The sequence below is a fragment of the Anastrepha ludens genome, chromosome 6, assembly GCF_028408465.1.
Source record: "Anastrepha ludens isolate Willacy chromosome 6, idAnaLude1.1, whole genome shotgun sequence".
In the NCBI taxonomy this organism is placed as follows: Eukaryota; Metazoa; Arthropoda; class Insecta; order Diptera; family Tephritidae; genus Anastrepha; species Anastrepha ludens.
The window spans coordinates 1,080,428-1,098,754 of record NC_071502.1 but is presented as its reverse complement, the minus strand read 5'-3'; the positions used below and the strand labels follow the sequence as shown (position 1 = coordinate 1,098,754).

At 39.7% G+C, this 18,327-nt stretch overlaps 4 protein-coding genes across 4 annotated transcripts; 2 read left to right on the top strand and 2 right to left on the bottom strand.

Annotated features, from left to right (window-relative positions):
* Positions 1 to 7,071: 7,071 nt before the first annotated feature.
* LOC128866206 (pre-mRNA-splicing factor 38) lies at positions 7,072 to 8,228 on the bottom strand. Its single transcript, XM_054106751.1, has 2 exons — positions 7,823 to 8,228; positions 7,072 to 7,765 (listed from the first exon to the last, which is right to left on the bottom strand). The coding sequence occupies exons 1-2, from the start codon at positions 8,143 to 8,145 to the stop codon at positions 7,132 to 7,134; spliced, it is 957 nt and encodes a 318-aa protein (XP_053962726.1). The 5' UTR covers positions 8,146 to 8,228; the 3' UTR covers positions 7,072 to 7,131.
* A 1,165-nt stretch (positions 8,229 to 9,393) lies between these two features.
* Positions 9,394 to 11,432, top strand: LOC128865920 (charged multivesicular body protein 4b). Its single transcript, XM_054106330.1, has 5 exons — positions 9,394 to 9,708; positions 10,304 to 10,481; positions 10,557 to 10,654; positions 10,712 to 10,903; positions 10,975 to 11,432. Exons 1-5 carry the CDS (start codon positions 9,531 to 9,533, stop codon positions 11,016 to 11,018), a joined length of 690 nt encoding a protein of 229 aa, XP_053962305.1. The 5' UTR covers positions 9,394 to 9,530; the 3' UTR covers positions 11,019 to 11,432.
* Positions 11,433 to 15,458: 4,026 nt separating this feature from the next.
* Positions 15,459 to 16,932, top strand: LOC128867583 (exosome complex component RRP42). The gene is made up of 5 exons (XM_054108949.1): positions 15,459 to 15,621; positions 15,674 to 15,870; positions 15,922 to 16,087; positions 16,145 to 16,433; positions 16,657 to 16,932. The coding sequence occupies exons 1-5, from the start codon at positions 15,565 to 15,567 to the stop codon at positions 16,836 to 16,838; spliced, it is 891 nt and encodes a 296-aa protein (XP_053964924.1). The 5' UTR covers positions 15,459 to 15,564; the 3' UTR covers positions 16,839 to 16,932.
* On the bottom strand, positions 16,849 to 17,864 carry LOC128867584 (ER membrane protein complex subunit 7 homolog). Its single transcript, XM_054108950.1, has 3 exons — positions 17,298 to 17,864; positions 17,102 to 17,230; positions 16,849 to 17,045 (listed from the first exon to the last, which is right to left on the bottom strand). Exons 1-3 carry the CDS (start codon positions 17,736 to 17,738, stop codon positions 16,929 to 16,931), a joined length of 687 nt encoding a protein of 228 aa, XP_053964925.1. The 5' UTR covers positions 17,739 to 17,864; the 3' UTR covers positions 16,849 to 16,928.
* Positions 17,865 to 18,327: the final 463 nt, after the last annotated feature.

Here is an 18,327-nt window from a genome sequence, read left to right as displayed (position 1 = left end):
GGTGGGCAGTTCAAGATTCTGTGAACGTAGGAGTTAATTTCACCACACATACAAAGATCAGTGGTATTGGTGTTGTTTTTGCAATAGCATCGGTTTTTCATTTATTCGAATACGAACATGTCCAGCTGACCAAATCACCCGAACACTATGAAAACCATTCATCTACCTTTAGTTTAAAAAGAGTGACACAACAGTTGTTGGAGCTTGCTTTCTTGAGCAGCAGACATGAATTCAGATTATCAGTAAAAATACATATCTTATTTTCTGCATCTTTCGCAATATCTAAGACCTTAAGCAAAGCCCACAACTCACCAAAAGTGGAGAAGGTCCTCCAGACGCATCAGTTGAAGATCAGAAGATCAACATCACCGCGTTTAAGTTTATCCATTTTTTCAGCAAAAATAGCTTTAATTTCTTGATTAGAAACTTTGCTTTTAGCTCTAGAGGAGTCATTTATCACCACCAAATTTTAAGTGAGTTTACATTGGTATTCACAAGCATATCTTTAAACGTTTTGAAAACAAAGCTATAACTGGATTTAACCTCCGCAGATTTTTCAATCATTTTGTAAATGCTAGGATTAGTTTGCTTTAATTTCAAAACTTCTTTAGCAGTAAGCCAAAGAGATCTTTCAGCAGGTGGTACCTCAGAGGCAACATGTCACCGCACACAGTGGACCTGGCATTGAAATCACCACAAATGCACAACTTTCTAAAACCGTTTAGAAACTGAAACAACCTTTTGACTTCTGTCGCAAAATCATTTAAGTGCAGACTTGGAGGGAAGTAGAACGCACCAACTACAATATTTGAGTTTAAATTAACCATTTTTGCAACAATTATATCAAGATTAGAAGAGAACGTAATGCTCTTGAATTGAATTTGTTTTTTCAGGGCTATGGCTACACACCCATAGCCATCTGATCTATTTTTTTATCAAAGTTAATAAATTTCCTACATTTATTTTCATTTCAGGCTTCACAGAAGACTGTTTGGCAATTGTACCACTCTTGACAAGTGAGCTGTATTTCTTTTGGGTCAAGGACTTCATTAGAGTCGATCATGTTGTCATTCTCAACCAGTACCGAGAATCCCGTATCTTCTTCCATCGAAGTGGTTCTTCTTTACGAGATAACGTTTTGACTGTTTTCAGTTTGTTTATCTCATTCTTGTTGTTGTTTTAACAGCATAGTTAGCCCTGTCAGTGTAAGTATATCATCGGTCGTCTTCGTCTAGCTCATCTAAGGGTAGGCCCAGGAAACATGCTGTTTCGACAGGTTGGGTCCAGAGGGAGAGGGGGGTTAGATGAGTCGGTTTGAAGGGGCATGTGAAGAGGTGGTTAGTGTCGTGCGGGGTACCTTCGCATGCCGGACATGTGTTTGGTATGTCGGGGTCAATTCTGGATAAGTAGGAGTTTAACCTGCTACAATATTCAAAACGTAATTGTGCCAATGTTACACGAGTCTCACGGGGAAGCTGGAGCTCTTCATCTGCGATAGGTGGTGGTTGGACTCCGATTACGGCATTCACAGGACGGGAGTTCATGAAGGTGGTAACGGTCTCCCGGTGAATGTCGTTTATTGACTGTCTAAATACTGTCCGGTCCAGTAGGTTTCGGTCAGTTTTGTCCTGGCGTTCGTCAGCGTAGTCAAGGAGGTGTCTCCTGACGTGCCTGGGAGGCGGCTCAGGCTCAAGCAGGTGTCTGCAGGGGTGAAACCTGCGGTAACACCCCAGCAGGAACTGCTTGCTGAGCAATTTGTTGTGCTCCGCAACTGGGAGCATTTGTGCCTCGTTGTGTAGATGTTGGATGGGTGACATCAGGAGGCACCCGGCCGCTGTCCGAATGGCGGTATTTTGACATGTCTGAAGCTTTGTCCACTGCGAATCACTAGTTCCAGGCGACCAGACAGGCGCAGCATAGTTTAGAACCGGCCGGCCAATTGCCTTAAATGTCGAAAGCAACAGTTCTTTGTCTTTGCCCCAAGTGCTGCCGGCCAGCGATTTGAGGACCTTGTTGCGATTTTGGACTTTAGTGGCAATTGCGGTTGTATGCGCAGAGAAGGAGAGCAAGCTGTCAAAGGCTACACCCAAAATTTTGGGGTTATTTACAGTCGGAATTGGTGTGTCGTCGACTTTTACCTTAAGGGACAGCTTGACCTCCTTTGTCCAGGTGGTGAAAAGGGTCGCCGTGGACTTGGTGGGGGAAAGTTGGAGATTCCTCACAGTGAAAAAGCGAGAAAGGTCGGTGAGGTAGTTGTTCACTTGGGAACACAGGCCATCGATGTCATTGCCCGACGCCATTATCGTGCAATCGTCAGCGTATGAGATCAGGGAAACTCCCGCTGGTGGTTGGGGGAGTTTCGAGATGTAGAAGTTAAAAAGCAAGGGTGAAAGGACACCACCCTGCGGTACGCCTTGCTTAATCTTCCTCTGCTTTGATATTTGATCTCGAAAAATCACTGACGAGTGCCGACCGCTCAGGTAGTTCGCGGACCACCTCTTCAGCCCTGGCGGGAGTGTCGACTGATAAATATCATCTATTAGCGTGGAATGGCTGACTGTATCGAAAGCCTTCTTTAGGTCCAACGCTACTAGGACAGTCCTCTCGCAGGGGCGGTTTTGGTTAAGCCCGCGATTTATCTGGGCGTTTATGGCGGTGAGTGCAGTGGTGGTGCTGTGCACTCGTCGGAATCCGTGCTGATGTGGGGCTGGGGCCAGGTGTGTCGCGTAGAGAGGGAGTAGGAGGGCTTCAAGTGTCTTCACTACTGGGGAAAGGAGAGTTATCGGCCGATAAGACTCCCCTTGGTTGGCGGGTTTCCCAGGTTTCAGTAGTGGGACCACTCTCCCTGCTTTCCACTTGTCAGGGATGATGAGAGTGGCCAGGGACAAATTGAAGACCCTTGTGAGGTATCCTACTCCCAGGGGTCCCAGATGCTTCAGCATCAGCGCGTTTATCCGTCAGGGCCAATGGCTTTCGATGATTTCGACTTGTTGATGGCCCCCTGAACCTCATCACCGGAGAAAGTAAGTGGCGCACTGTCGTTCGTCAGTTTGTGCAGCCTTCTGGTAACACGACGTTTGGTTCTGTCGCCCGAAGGATGCAGTATGAACAGCCGGCTAAAATAGCTGGCGCATCTCTTCGGGTCCGACGAAGTACAACCGTTGAAGGTGATAGCCACCTTGTCGTTGTGTTTCGTCGGGTTCGACAGGGACCTAACGGTGGACCAGAGCTTACTCACACCGGAGGTGAGGTTACAAGTCTTCAGGTGCTCAACCCATTTGGTCCGCTTATGTTGATTTACCAGTTGCCGGATCTCCAAATTGAGATCCCTTATGCGGGGATCCCCGGGATCGGCCTGGCGTAGGTGGTCACGCTCGTTCGCTAAACTGGCTGCTTCTGCTGGGAAATGAGGACGGATGTCCTTATAACTTCCAGCTGGGATGAAGCGAGCCGCAGCAGCTGTGAGCACCTTGCGGAATGCGCGTTCGCCCACGCGCACATCAGTGGGGATGGGAAGAGCGGCGAAGGTGTCCTCGGTGAATTCCGTGAAGCCGGCCCAATTAGCTTTTTTAAAGTTAAAATAGGACCGGTGATTCGCGGAAACGAAGTCGGCAGGTCTCTCAATCGAGACGATAATGGGCAAGTGGTCTGATGCAAGCGATAGCATAGGTCGCCACGTTATGCTATTTATCAGACCCGCGCTAGCTATTGTTAGGTCAGGCGAGCTGCTACAATTGCCCAATACCCTGGTGGGGGCGTCGTCGTTCACAGTGCTGAATGTCGAGTCGTCTATCTGCTCTGCCAATTGCTGTCCCCTACGATCATTTGGCAGGTTTGAATGCCAAAGATCGTGATGCGCATTAAAGTCACCTACAACCAATCGGTTTTCACCTCTGATGAGCGCACCTATATCAGGGTGATATCCTGCCGGGCAGCAGGTGACAGGGGGTATATACACGTTAAATATTTCGAGCTCGGAATCGCCTGACCGGACAGCTATGCCTTGACATTCTAAGGTGCTGTCCCTGCGGTCGATTCCTTCATCGATGAGACGATACTGCACTGTGTGGTGGACTATAAACGCTAGGCCACCACCATTGTCTCGCTCGCGATCGCGTCTGTGCACGTTGTAGCCATCCCTGGTGATCAGAGATGACCTGGCGTGCAACTTTGTTTCTTGGACCGCAGCTATTTTAATACTGTGCCGGCTCATAAAGTCAACTATCTCGTCGACCTTACTCGTAAGTCCGTTACAGTTAAACTGGAGAAGCTTGAAGCCTCTCGGTGAGGTCTGTGTAATCCGGGTGGTGAGGGGCGCGTGGGGTTGTCTACGTTGGACCTGCTGCGCAATCCACTGTGGTTGTTGCGGCCTGATGGTGGTGGGCGGCCGCGCCTCCGGGGGCGGTAGTGGGTGCAGAGCTCTGCAGCAGGGGGCAACGTAGGCAGTTGTCCACTCACGGGTGGTGCGCAGGCCGGAACACCTCCGAAAATGGCACCAGCCACTGCAGGAATTGCATTGGACTGATACCAGATTCCGAGGTATTACGGTCTGACACACGGAACAGACGGTACGGGGGACCAGGAGTTGCTGGTTTGTCCCCGCACTGGGGTTGGAGCAGGAAGGGATGGGAGGGGTTGAAGGGGAGTTGTGTTGCTCCGATAGGCTCCTCACCGTGGAGGTATGGGTTGTGGTGGCGGTTGGTAGTGCCGGCCTATCAGGAGGTGTAGTAGCCGTGGAGGCATCAGACGCCTGTTGGCGGGAGCAACACGTAGCCACATACCGTGTGGGCCACTCCTTGTGCGACTTAAGGCCTGAACAGGTCTTAAGGTGGCTCCACCCGTTGCACTTATTGCACCTAACCGAAGTGGAGTTCGGGTGAAGCCGTTTATGGCAGACGCAGCAGTAGAATACTTCTGGCCGAGGGTTGGATTCGACTCCAGCCCTGAGGAGAAGTATTTGGAGCAGGATTGCTGCGAGAGTTTGCTCCTATGACGTAAGGGGTGGGGTGATATACGATACACTAGACAGGGCTAGTGTACTGGGGCGGCAGCCCTTGGTCGGGAAGAAAAACCCGAGTCATTCCGGTAACGTAGAACCGGCTGCCATGGGAATGGCATTCTCTTTCCTCCCGGTTTGACATTTATTTTTAGTCTTTCAGAGATTTCCTCAAAATCGTCTGCTGAGCTCGATGCCGAAGGCGTTGAGAACGTCATCGCATCACCTTTTTTGCGGCTTACCTCAGGCACTTTTGCGGTAAGAAAACTCTCTACGTTCACTTTTCAGGGAAAAATTCCAGGAAGTAAAAACCACGTGGTTTTCACAAACAAAATTATTACCGGATTCTGCCAAAAAATTTGACAATCTATTGGATCTTTTAGTTTCACGATGCCTTTATTTTTGCCATTTTTGCTCTGGTTTAGCACTAACAAAAACACGCCGATCACTGTTATGTATGTATCATATGTATAGTATGTATGTCACGATTGCGACTGCGTAGTTGATATTTTAATGATTTTCTTTTTTGCGATAAAGGACTAACATACACACATGAGCATGTACATATATAAAGAGAAGGATCAAAAACAGTTTCAATATATGAATTAAAAGTCAATCATGTGAGAATATTCGGAAATTAATTCTTACGTTAAATGTTGGAATTTGCCTGAGTTGGCTGGCGCCAGTTAAAAATACATAAACCTATTCTCGACGAGTTTCATTAGACGAACTTCGTCGTCGTCTTAGTTATGTGCAGTCTGATAGACTGCAAAGTGTTCTCATTTTGATAGCGGTCTTTCCTCCGACGAAGTTCGCTCAATGATTTGTCTCTGTTTAGAATTTTACGCAAATGTGGTAAAGCGTCCTCGTTAGTTATATCTAACAGAGAGTAAATCCTAGGTGTAACGGCGATTTCTCGGATAATTACAATAACTGGAATGCTTCCGAAGGGCTTTTTTACCATCTCTATATTTTTTTTGAACTCTCTTTGAGAAATAGGAGGAGCGCGCACCAAGCAAAATACAAAACGTCCCTGTCAGCCTCACTCCACAAACACGCTTTTCGCAGTACGCTCAGGCCCCAGTTAAGAAGCATGACTCAAAGTTTAAAATTGATGAGGTGGTAAACTTTGTCACCAAAATATGTAACTCCACTCTTAAAACATCTGGTGCTAAAGGCAAGAGAAAATCACCCTGGTGGAATCCGGAGATTACCGCCTTGAGGAAGGATACCAGGAAATTTTTTAATCTACCTAAAATAACCGGTTCTTGGCAAGCCTATATGGTCATATCATAAGTCACACAAAGGTAGAATGGGTGATTAGGTCTTTCCATCCGTACAATTCTCCAGGCTAGTACTAGATGGCATATTTTCTGCTTCTAAGTCCCCTTTTTACAAATATCTATAAGGCTTCCTGTGGTGAGAGTGGTTTTCGCTCCAAAATGTGGCTGAAAAGCATATGAAGCCAAAGGAATATAAACCAATAAGCCTCACCTCAATATCCATCACAAAAAAAAAAAAATTCTACCGAAATTGCATCTCACCGAAATTATATACAACATAAAACGTGATGTGATTTTAAAGAATTTTCGCTAGGTCTCTTTCCCGGTATAGAAGAAGCTTTCAACAACATCTACCCTGATGCTGCAGTCAGGATTCTGCCTCAGGCGGGTCTGGATTGGTCACTGGTAAAATGAGTGCTGCTTATTATTGAGGAATGAACCATTGCCCCACTTCGTTGGGTGGGATCCTCTCCCTGCTTGTTTAAAATGTCACTGTAAGTACTCTACTCTTAAATTTTCAAAATACTGGCGTTTACGCTTATGCTATTGCATTACCAGCGTCAAGAAAGCATCTCGAAGCTCTCTACATGGTGGTTAACTACTCCATAGGAGTGAACTGAATATCAACTCTACAAAAACCGAAATGGTTAAAAGAAATATAAAACAAACTTGCTATCCAACTTTCAACCCTTTACCAACAAAAACGTTTCCATTTTATAGCCTAACCATCTGATGATTATAAAACATACCACATATATGTAAGTAATACGAATGTAAGGAAAATTAATAAAATTTATATGAAGCAATAAAAGTTTATTTTTGTTTTTTAATTTTGTTAGATTTTCTGTATAGTTAATGTCGCCTTCTTTCCCGCTCATTGCGTGAGTCACGATTATCATAACGTCGATCTCTGTAATCTTCTCGTCTATAGTCTTCTCTATAATCATCGCGTATACCACGATAACTAGAGCTTCCGCCACCACTACGGTCTTCCCAGTGGCGATTACTACTTGAAGTCGAACTAACACCGTGGCGATCCCTTTCACGATCACGTTCACGTTGACGATTATAGTCCTCCAACTCAGTATCATAATCGCGAATACGTCCGCCTCTTTGTTCCCGCGGAACAGATGGACTACGTGAACGTGAATGATCTTTGCGAGATCTTTTCTTGGATAGAAACGATTTATTTTTATCATCGTCACGTTCGCCACCACCATCATCATCGCTGCCCACATCATCATCTAAGTCCTCATCAAGAACAGATAATTTAGGTTCAAGTTCATTATTTTCCTCAAGTACAGCACGTTTTTGTATTCGCGGAAGAATAATGTCACAAACGCGGTCACTTCGGAGCAACTCATCTATAAAATCATCCATGTGAACTATTTCGTACTGTCCAGCCCTATTCTGACGTCGAAGTTTACGATTGTCATTATACAAAGGTTCCAAATACTTATAACAATCTAGAGCGCTCCCCGTGAGACTGTTAGAAAAGAAGAAATTAAGACACCTTCTACGAAATAAATTCAATTTAAATTACCGTAAATAAAAAGCGCCTAGGGCCCTTACGTATTTGAATTCTTCATTTTTGATAAATTCTACAACAATATCTTTTTCAGGTTGAATCTGAAGCATTTTAAGCGTAAGGCAAAGGAATTGAGTCGGTTTTATATTCCCGCCGTAAACACCACCGATGAATCGCAGCTCCATAGCTTTATCAACCAACAGCTCGGCAGTGAGTGCAAAACATTGCTCTTTCCAATACTTAGAATCGTATATGCGGGAACGTATAATTTTTTCAACAAGATATTGCGGATTTGTTCCATGAATATTTTTCGCCTCTTTTACTGTACGATTGGCCATACTTCTTAATTAAACTATTCAAATACTTCCTTAAAAGCTAATCTGGTTTTGTGTTAGTTTTGTTTTGGTTAAACGTAATTCTGTGCAGAAATCATCGATAACGCGGCCGATATTTCTATATTCATTAATGGTCTTATCCAATACTCGATAACTTTTCATTTCAATACAATCATAAAGCTAAAAGTGCATATTATAAATTTTCGTTCCCATAAACGGATCTACGTTATCGGAACGACCCGAAATTATATCCAGCCAAGGACTGTCATTCCAGCAGCATTCCCCGTACATGTATGCTTCAACAACAACAACAACCACCGTTGTTGCCGCCCCAAATTCTCCATTTTTTAAAGTGATAATTCATGTAATTGGCATATCTTCGCTATCGCTAAATTTTTTTTTTCTATTTTCACTGCTATCAGCTGCCAGTTATTGTTTTAGTTAGAGGCTAACCGGCAGTTTATTACCGATAAACTTTATTAGAAGTTATCTGACGGATATTCACTAACGAGGCTTTGAAGATTCAAACATTGAGAAATCGTCCATTTTTTCATTACTAATTATTTATCTCAATACCATAGCGGCATAGTTCTACATTCATAAAGAGTATTTCATGAAGCAATAAAATCGATTATATCCATTTCTTAAAATAAAAAAATCGATTAGCTAATTTCCTTTGGTATATACGTATTTAATTTACTAGGCAGATTTAAAACTTTTCAATTTTCCTTATTGTTAAATTTATTTAATTTGAAATATACGCACTGAAATCATTGCTTAAATACATACAATATGTGTTAACCATTTCTCATACTCGTATACAGTTTGACGTTTATAATTTTGAATACTTTTATTGATTTTTAATACTGCATACTTATGTAATAGATAGGCTACATTACTTATAAGACTCTTTGTTATAAAATTAAATATATAGTTTAGGAATGGAATAGAAAAATTGTCTGTGAGTTCTTAACGACAAAAATTAGTTTTGATATTACTCATATCTGCCTATTCAAGAGTTTCATATCACTTCATCTTTGCTGTCAATACTGTGTCGTCCCTATTACAAGCCCGTAAAAGAAAAAGTGATAATGCTTCAATTTTTCATCTGCTTATTCGAAAGTTGCAAACCTTTTTTTATTTATAATAAATTATTTGGTGTTCAAAAATCGGAGAAATTTTCGTTAAGTTGAAAATGTCAAAGAGTACGAAGTAAAAATATTTATATGGAAGTTCATTCGGCAACGCCGAACGATGACGCACGCAACGTCAAAACGAAAAGCAATTTTTCTAATAAGAAAGAAAACACGGAAAGTGTGATTAAGTAAAATAACGTCTGATATTAATAATTTTATTTTAACGCGTATAAAAAATAAAGTTGTGGTAAAATGAGTTTCTTTGGAAAAATGTTTGGTGGGAAGAAAGATGTAGCGCCTACCACTGGGGAAGCTATACAGAAACTTCGTGAGACAGAAAATATGCTTATTAAGAAGCAGGAGTTTCTCGAATCTAAGATAGAAGAAGAGCTTAATATTGCCAGGAAAAATGCATCGAAAAACAAAAGAGGTGAGCATCATTTTTGTATTTTAATTGAAAAGGAGATTCTTTTATTGGTATAAAAGAGCGTTTCATTAGTATTTATGTAAATTCCGTCTCCTTTCACGAGTTGTCAACTGGGAGAAAATGACTCATTGTTGACTATTAAATATCTTTCTTTTTGTCTTCTTCCTTTCATTTTCTTTAAATAATGCTACAACTGCCCGTACAAATCTTCAATTCCGGGACTCGTCCATTTCTACCAATCATTAGAGCGTAATGTTGATAACCAATAAAAATATATATTGAGTGTTATAAAAAAGTGTTGGTTGTGCGTGCATATTAACAATAAAATGATCAAGACAACATATCGAATTGACATGAGCGAATTATACCATTCAACCATGTCTAATACACGGTGCACAGAAACTATCATTCTTGTGTTTTATAGATATTCACTTTTCGCTGTATATGGACAGTTATGTGAACATATAAACGTAGAGATACTCAAAAAATTCTTGTTTATGTCGATGGGGAATTGAGTCAATGTTACTGATAATTGTAATAATTTATATGTGCAAGTGTATCTATGTGATTTATATTGCGTATTTTCTTATATTTTTAGTTGCATTGCAAGCGCTTAAGAAAAAGAAGCGCCTGGAGAAGCAGCTACAGCAAATTGATGGAACCTTGTCTACGATTGAAATGCAGCGCGAAGCGTTGGAAAGCGCTAATACGAATACAGCAGTCTTGACAACAATGAAAAATGCTGCTGATGCACTCAAGGCAGCACACAAAAATATGTTAGTTTATACAGTATTTTAAATTTTTTATGTAAAGTCTTCATTCACTCGTTGTGTTTATTATCTTTATTCCAGGGATGTGGATAATGTGCACGATATGATGGATGATATTGCTGAGCAACAAGATGTTGCGCGTGAAATTTCTGATGCTATTTCCAACCCAGTTGCGTTTGGTTTGTATTATAATGAATTATTTGCTCACTTATATTATAATTTAATTTAATATACAGGCGCTGATTTGGATGATGAAGACCTTGAGCGCGAATTAGATGAATTGGAACAAGAAGAGTTTGATAAAAAAGTTATCGGTATACCAGAACCAAATGTCACATTACCCGAGGTACCGGCCGATGAAGTGCCAGTGAAAATCCCTGAGAAAAAGAAAGAAACGGCATCTGCTACAACTTCAGCAGAAGATTACGGTAAAATAAGCATTTGTCTATAACGCTAAAGTGTTTTTACTTATTTATTGCGCGTTTATTTTGTTTTTTAGAAAATGATCCTGATATGAAACAGTTGCTTTCTTGGGCTAATTGAAGTGTTTAGTAATCTCAACAGTACATATTGGGGAAAATGTGATTGAATTTTGCGAAAAGCAACATGAATTTACTGAGCAGTTTTTATGGTTGTTTTGCAATATTATCGTAGAAAGTATAAGCCCATATTGGAAACAATCGAAAATTAGAGTAATATTTTCTTTATTAAACTATTTTTTCTGCTTGCTTACCAATGGAAAACAATTAAATTTTAATTTTGAAATACACACAACTCATTTATGTAATAATAATTGACTTGTTCTAATACGGAGGATAAACTGATATTTTGAGCAATTGACATTGAAATCATTATCCAAAAATCGCGCATTAACGAGTGATTTTAAGTGTACAGAATTTTGGATAGGGTTATTCGTAAAAAGATCTAACTAAATAAATACACCTTTTTGAATTTCTATTCAGTGCATTCTGGCAAATTATATTGTTAAGAGGTACAACTGAGTAAAATGTCTACTGGTTGCTAGAAGTTCATCTTTAGGTTATGAGGAGTAAATGTGTGAATAAACAAAATGGTCACATTTAGAGCGAATCTGGACAACAGGTGACACACCAACTGACGATGCACTATTTGGTCGTCCAGACCATGCAATTGGTTTGTTTTGGGCGATTAACCACATGCCCGGAGTTTATATAAACACTAAAATTCGTAAAATTTGCGAGCCAATAAAGTAAAAGTATTGGCAATTTCCTAAATTGTTGTTGTTTTATTAAGAAATAAAAGGTTCATACATTTTTGTTTTGTTCTTAGTTTAAAACAGTTTTGGATAATTTAAATCTGTTTTCGCAAGGAAGGATTGCGGATAATTTTTTTAATATTATCCAGTACATTTTATGCATTAAAACTTCTATTTCGTCCAAAAAAGCATACATCAATTTCTCTAATGAGGTTTCGTTATTAAATACTTAAACCGTTTTCTCGTTATTATGTTGCCTTTTTTCTGTTCTCCGCCAGGGTATTCAAGTTTTCCTGTTTTTTTCTCAGCATGTAGCGTTATTCGATGTTTTTTCGTGTAGAGACTTCAATGCGCGTCACGATCTTTGGCATTCAAGCCCTCCAAACGATCGTAGAGGACATCAATTGGCAGAGCAGATAGACGATTCGACATTCAGTACTGCGAACGACGACGTCCCTACCAGGGTAGGGGGCAATTGCAACAACTCGCCTAACATAACAATAGCTAGCGCTGGTCTGATAAATAGCATAACGTGGCGACCTATGCTATCGCTTGCATCAGACCACTTGCCCATTATCGTCTCGATTGAGAGACCTGCCGACTTTATTTCCGCGAACCACCGGTCCTATTTTAACTTTAAAAAAGCTAATTGGGCCGGCTTCACGGAACTTACCGAGACACCTTCGCCGCTCTTCCCATTGCCACTGATGTACACGTAGGCGAACGCACATTCCGCAAGGTGCTCACAGCTGCTGCGGCTCGCTTCATCCCTCCTGGAAGGATCAGGGACATTCATCCTAATTTTCCAACTGAAGAAGTCGTTTTACCAAATGAGCGTGACCACTTACGCCAGGTTGGTCCCGGGGATCCCCACATAAGGGATCTCAGTTTGGAAATTCTGCAACTGGTAGATCAATATAAGCGGACCAAATGGGTTGAGTATCTTAAGACCTGCAATTTCACCACTGCAATGAGTTAAACGAAGACGACCGGTGACTTACACTACACTGGCAGGGTTTCGTATTGCTGCTGCAACAACAACTAGATGTTTTTTCTCAAAATGTTGCACTCTCACAATAGTGCAAAAGTTCAACATTTCCTGCCGTATGGAAAAAATGGGGGTGAGCCTTTCCTTGCTGAATTTTTAGTAAAATTTAATTTGGGCTGGTTGTTAATTTGTGGTGGGAACTAAAGATTCATACCAATAAATACTCTAACGAACATGAAAAAATGTTATATCGCGGTAAAAAAAAAAACAGCCCAGCAGAGTCCGACCAATTCAACGGCAGGTATCGGCATCGGCTTTGGTCGATTCCTTGCACTTTTTTAGCACATTATGCCTCTGCACCAATTTGTGGAATGCGGCTTGATGCTTTCCCACGAGCGGGAAATATTGTAATATAGTTTTATATGAGAAGCTTTTTTCATGACAGAAAAGTAATAATTAAATTGTAATTTCGAACAAAGTGTGTTATTTATGTATTGTGTTTAAGCCGATAGCCCTGGTAGCTAGAGCTTTTATCTTAGATTAATCTATAATTTTAATTATATTTTAATAAATAATAATAATAATAATATGTATTGTGTTAGCGTCGGCCATTGTTATTTAGTTAATTCTTTATTTTTTGGTATCATAAATATTTGTGCATGAACAATTCATATTTATTGCAAATCGGTAGGATTCTGTATATTGAATCTAATAAAATACTCATAAAACGTATTCGCGTGAAACTAAATTAATCAATGTATGTATGTATATATTATATATACATATTTGACTTGCTTGCGAAAATGTTCCAATATTTACATTAAAAGCTTCTAAATAAGAGTGTTAGTAAAAAATTGCAAAAGCAAACATTTTTTCGCTGAATAAATCAAAAGCGAAAAACATAGTTACATTAGATTTTTTACCCAGATATACTTAGTCTGACCATAAATTCTGACAGAAAAAGAAGTGGCCGTCTTCACGTGGTTCGAACCACTGCGGCCATAAAAGCAGTTCGAGAAAGAATTCGCAGAAAATCATGTTCAGGAAAATTAATGTATCGACTAGATCCCTGAGAAGACTAATTAGAGGTGATGTCCACATGAAAGCAATCCGTCACTCAGCTGGTCATCATTTCACAACGCGCTTGAAGAAAATTGGACTCGACAGAGGCAAGCAAGCAGCTTTTTCAGTGGTACCCGGTCAACGGCACAGATGAGAGAATTTTCACTGTTGAAGAAGTTTAAATAAGCAAAACGGCAAAATTATCCTACAACTTCTAAAGGCGCAATAAATGTTGTTCCAAGGGTTCAGCTTGGCCACCATCCAGCTTCCGTAATGGTTTGGTGGCGAGTGGCTTGCTTCATTTTTGCGAAAAGGGGTTAAGACCCGGACAGAAGTGTACCAGGGAAAGGCGTGGTGAAACATTTGAGCAGAACTTTTTCAATGGAGAGCTTTAGATCTTCCAACAAGATTCCGCTTCAACCCATGAATCAAAAACCATCTAGCAGTGGCTAAAAAACAATATTCCGGGGCTCATAGAAGCAGAAGATTGACCGTCTGGAAGTCCGGATCTGAATCCATTGGGCTAAAGTTTATGGTTAGAATTGGAAAATATGGCCTGTCAAAGACCTCACAGAAATTTGGAGAGTCTCAAACAATATTTATTTCGAGCAGCGTCGTCAATGTCCATGGAAACCGTGCGAGATGCAATAGCTGAACGGCCTAATCCTTTGAAAGCTTGTGTATTATATGTATAATATTTCGAATGAAAATTAAAATGGCTTTTTTATATTCACATGATTCAACTTCATTCAAAAATGTATTATAATTTCATATTTATAACGGACTTATCTTGTAACAAAACTTATGGTAGGACAAAGTACAAACGTAACAGAAAAAACGAAAAAATTATCCAATACATATATTATAACATATTGTTTTATATAAAAAAGCTCTGCGTTTATTAAATATAAGATGATATTACCTTTCACTTAGTATATAATTTGCTACAAGAAATTCCACAACACAAACGAATACCACTGTCTAATATCATTAATGCTTATTGGGTTTCTGCTTGTTCTCTTTTATCTTTTTTGCTCTCCACCATTTAATTTGCACTTGCTATCAAAAGCGGAATAGTGATTTTCACACTGATGTTCTAACTAACTTAAATATTTACCTTATTCATTTTTATTTTTCTCTCTTATTTGAATTTTAATTGCTGCAAAGTATGGTATGTATGTATATCGCGCCATTATCGTAAAAGCGAACAGTTTTCGGCAGTTATTTTTGGCGCCGTATTTCTGGAGCTCCGGCACTTCGATATCAGCTGTTCATCAGTCCAGTGATCGGCTATGCTGTCAAGTACTCAAGCAAGCTCCTGGGTGGGCTCTCACATAAAATGAGAGAATTTTTCATCTAGTCATCTATACTCGCTGCTCTGATTTTTTTGTACATATACATATAACTAACACAATCTTAAAATACTTTCACTTTTGCGTGTTTAACTCTCAATCCATAATTAAAAAGTTTAAACGTTTGTCCTCTTATTACTTATTATAAAATGTTATCCAAAATATTCCACCAAAGAAATTTCTATGATGAAAAACCTTTCAAAGCAGTATTGACAGCTGTTTGTCAATTTTGCCGGGTGTGAACGGGTTGATCAATTTTGTGGATTTATTGCTAATTACTGCATATGTGAACGTACTTAAAGACGAAGACAATGAAAGACGAAAGTCAAATATAGAGTACCGAATAGCAAGTATTGGGTATTGAAATTTGAAATATTGCAGCTGAAAACTTGACACAACACTGTTTAATTAATAATTACTAATTCGTCGTGGTTAACAACTTTAAGCGTAAATATGGCTCACATTTCTTTAAGTGAAGCGGAGAAAACTTTTATATTACACGGCGTGGAGGTAAAGTTGTCGAACAGAATTATAAGAGTAATTTTATTCTGCGGGCTTCTAGGAAGATTTTCGGTGCGATGGACGCTCGCGACGTGATTATCGGCCCATGGAACTGGAAACTGATTTGGTGAGCAATGCCAGCGGTTCAGCCAGGTTGCGTCTAGCAAATACCGATGTGTTGGTTGGTATTAAGACGGAAATTGATAAGCCAAATTACTTAACTCCGGACCAGGGAAAAATTGAGTTTTTTGTTGATTGGTAAGGCACTAAAACATGCTATTTGTGAATTGAAATGATTTTTATTTTAAGTTCAGCAAATGCGGCTCCGGAGTTTGAAGGACGCGGAGGGGAGGAATTAGCTTTAGAATTGACAGATACTTTAACAAATGCGTACGAGTCCCCAAAGGCTTTCGATTTGAAATTTCTTTGTATTCTACCTGGCCAACAATGCTGGAAGCTTTTTGTAGACATTTTGGTATATTGGAGTGCAATAGTTTACACGAAAAGAGCCAAATGATTTTTATTATTCTAGATCTTAGAGTGCGGGGGGAATTTATTTGATGCAGTGTCCTTGGCGGCAAAGGCAGCTTTGTTTAACACGAAGATACCACGTGTCACGGCAGCGCTTATGGATGCCGGTGAAGCTGACTTAATAATATCAGATGATCCTTATGATTGTACTCGAATTCAAATTGAAAATTTGCCTATTTTGGTGACAGTGTGCAAAATTGGAGATTCCTGTGTAGTAGACCCTTCGGCAGAAGAGGAAGAATGCAGTATTGCCAGTGTTGTAGTCGGTGTTTCAAAAAGAAATGGCAAAAGTGAGGAAGTGGAAATATTGGGTGACTTCCTAAACGTCAGCTACTCTGCATAAGTTTAAAGTCAAATGCTCCTAAACAAAAAAATCTGATGCAAACCCAAATTGCTTATCACAGAATTTATCATGCAAAGTATCATATTGGTACTAAAAAATTGTAAAGTGGGGTTTTGGAAGTCAGCCATTTCATATACGTGATTGTAGTTATTTACAATGCAATATTGTAGGTTATTTGTCGAATGTCCATACAATAGGGGAAGGATCATTACATAAGGACACCATGCATAATTGCGTACTTCTGGGTTTATCTGCGGCTGATGACTTGAACAACGAATTGGTGAAAGCATTAAATGTTGAAGAGCAGCGGGTGGGATCCAAACGTCGTAATACTATAGGATTTCTCAAATAAAAAATTAAACTAATTTTTACTAACTCCTTTATTTAGATCAGTAATAAAACCAGTTCTTATACGAGTATAAGCACTAAAAGATATTTCGTATTAATTACGTTTTTTGTTTTGTTTTGATGAAATTGGTTTCTTTTCTTTTTCTGGTGGCTTACCACCTGAGAAAAATGATGTAATCATTTCGCTGATTTCTGGCATCTCGTTGCTCACCTATGTGAATAGATATTTTGTATATGTTAATAAATATCAAAAAATATTTCACTTACTTTCGGGAATTGAATATTCTCAATTTCCTTCTTTGTTTCGGGATCATTGATCATCTTTGGTAGAACAAGCATTACCAAAAGGGGTAACACCATCATCAAAACCATTGGGCTGAATAAGAAATCCGTTATCTGTTAAAAAAAAACAATATATAATTAATAATCATGAATCCAGTTTAAGTAATTTTAGGTTTTTCACCTTCCATTGCTCACGTGTCTGGAAGTATTTAAAGCGGGTTAATGCTTTCATTTTCAATGGGTATGGCACTTGTATGATCTGCGAAGGTTGTACATAATTTACCTTCCTAGCACGGAATTTACCTTTCGGGTTAATTTCTACACGAATAGGCTCATAATAGTAGTCCGGATTGTGTACTTCTAAAACATAACTTCCAGACGGTACACTGCTTACGATAAATGTGCCATCATCCCTCAAAAACCCTTTGTATTCTCCGCCATTGATGGATAACGAAGTTTCGGATTGCCCTTTGTTTTGCGTCTCTGGTGAAAATATTTTCCCTTCTATCGTGAAAAGACCCGCAAGCTCCTCGATGAGATCGTCCTGGCCAATAACCAATTCCCCATAGGCGGTACTAGACGCAAGTGCCAAAAATACACACATTATTCTATGCCAGAACATAGTTACTTATTATTTAGGATATTTTTGTGTATTCAAGTCAAAAATGCAATTATGAAGTAAATATTTGGTCAAGTGCAGCAATGTCGTGATCTTTATAAATTTTTACAGAGACACACAAATATGACATTTAGCCTAGCATTGCCAACGAAAAGAAACACCTAAAATCTATTACATTTTTAACAGGTGGGGTCACAGGTTCGTCCCGGTCGCATTGATTACCAATAAATCCACAAAATGAATCTACCTGTTCACATATGGCAGATTACCTGCAAAACTGGCAATCAGCTGTAAATATTTTTGTGAAAGGTTTTTCTTCATAGAAATTATTTTGGTGGAGTATTTCGGTGTTTTTGGTATCTTTACAATTGTAAAAATAATGATCTATTACACAAAAATACAGGGTTGTATGGCAAAGAGTATGGTTATTATTTAGGATTATTTAATAATCTCAGATTTTGGGAGAGAAATTTTGTATGGGAAACCTTGCTTTTTCATTACGGATTGGGAGTTAAACACGAAAAACTAGATAATCTACGTATATGTGAACGTATTATAATCTAAATTATAACTCCTTTTATGTATTCCCATC

Bases quoted from the DNA above. Each gene is read 5' to 3' on its own strand.
- LOC128865920 (XM_054106330.1), top strand. From the start codon at position 9,531: ATGAGTTTCTTTGGAAAAATGTTTGGTGGGAAGAAAGATGTAGCGCCT. The intron at 9,709-10,303 runs GTGAGCATCATT...TTATATTTTTAG, and splicing joins TGCATCGAAAAACAAAAGAG to TTGCATTGCAAGCGCTTAAG. The intron at 10,482-10,556 runs GTTAGTTTATAC...TCTTTATTCCAG, and splicing joins AAGGCAGCACACAAAAATAT to GGATGTGGATAATGTGCACG.
- LOC128866206 (XM_054106751.1), bottom strand. From the start codon at position 8,145: ATGGCCAATCGTACAGTAAAAGAGGCGAAAAATATTCATGGAACAAAT. The intron at 7,766-7,822 runs GTAATTTAAATT...CTTTTCTAACAG, and splicing joins CTAGGCGCTTTTTATTTACG to TCTCACGGGGAGCGCTCTAG.
- LOC128867583 (XM_054108949.1), top strand. From the start codon at position 15,565: ATGGCTCACATTTCTTTAAGTGAAGCGGAGAAAACTTTTATATTACAC. The intron at 15,622-15,673 runs GTAAAGTTGTCG...GCGGGCTTCTAG, and splicing joins TTATATTACACGGCGTGGAG to GAAGATTTTCGGTGCGATGG. The intron at 16,434-16,656 runs GTGAGGAAGTGG...GCAATATTGTAG, and splicing joins TTCAAAAAGAAATGGCAAAA to GTTATTTGTCGAATGTCCAT.
- LOC128867584 (XM_054108950.1), bottom strand. From the start codon at position 17,738: ATGTTCTGGCATAGAATAATGTGTGTATTTTTGGCACTTGCGTCTAGT. The intron at 17,231-17,297 runs GTGAAAAACCTA...TTTTTTTAACAG, and splicing joins AGACACGTGAGCAATGGAAG to ATAACGGATTTCTTATTCAG. The intron at 17,046-17,101 runs GTAAGTGAAATA...CTATTCACATAG, and splicing joins AGAATATTCAATTCCCGAAA to GTGAGCAACGAGATGCCAGA.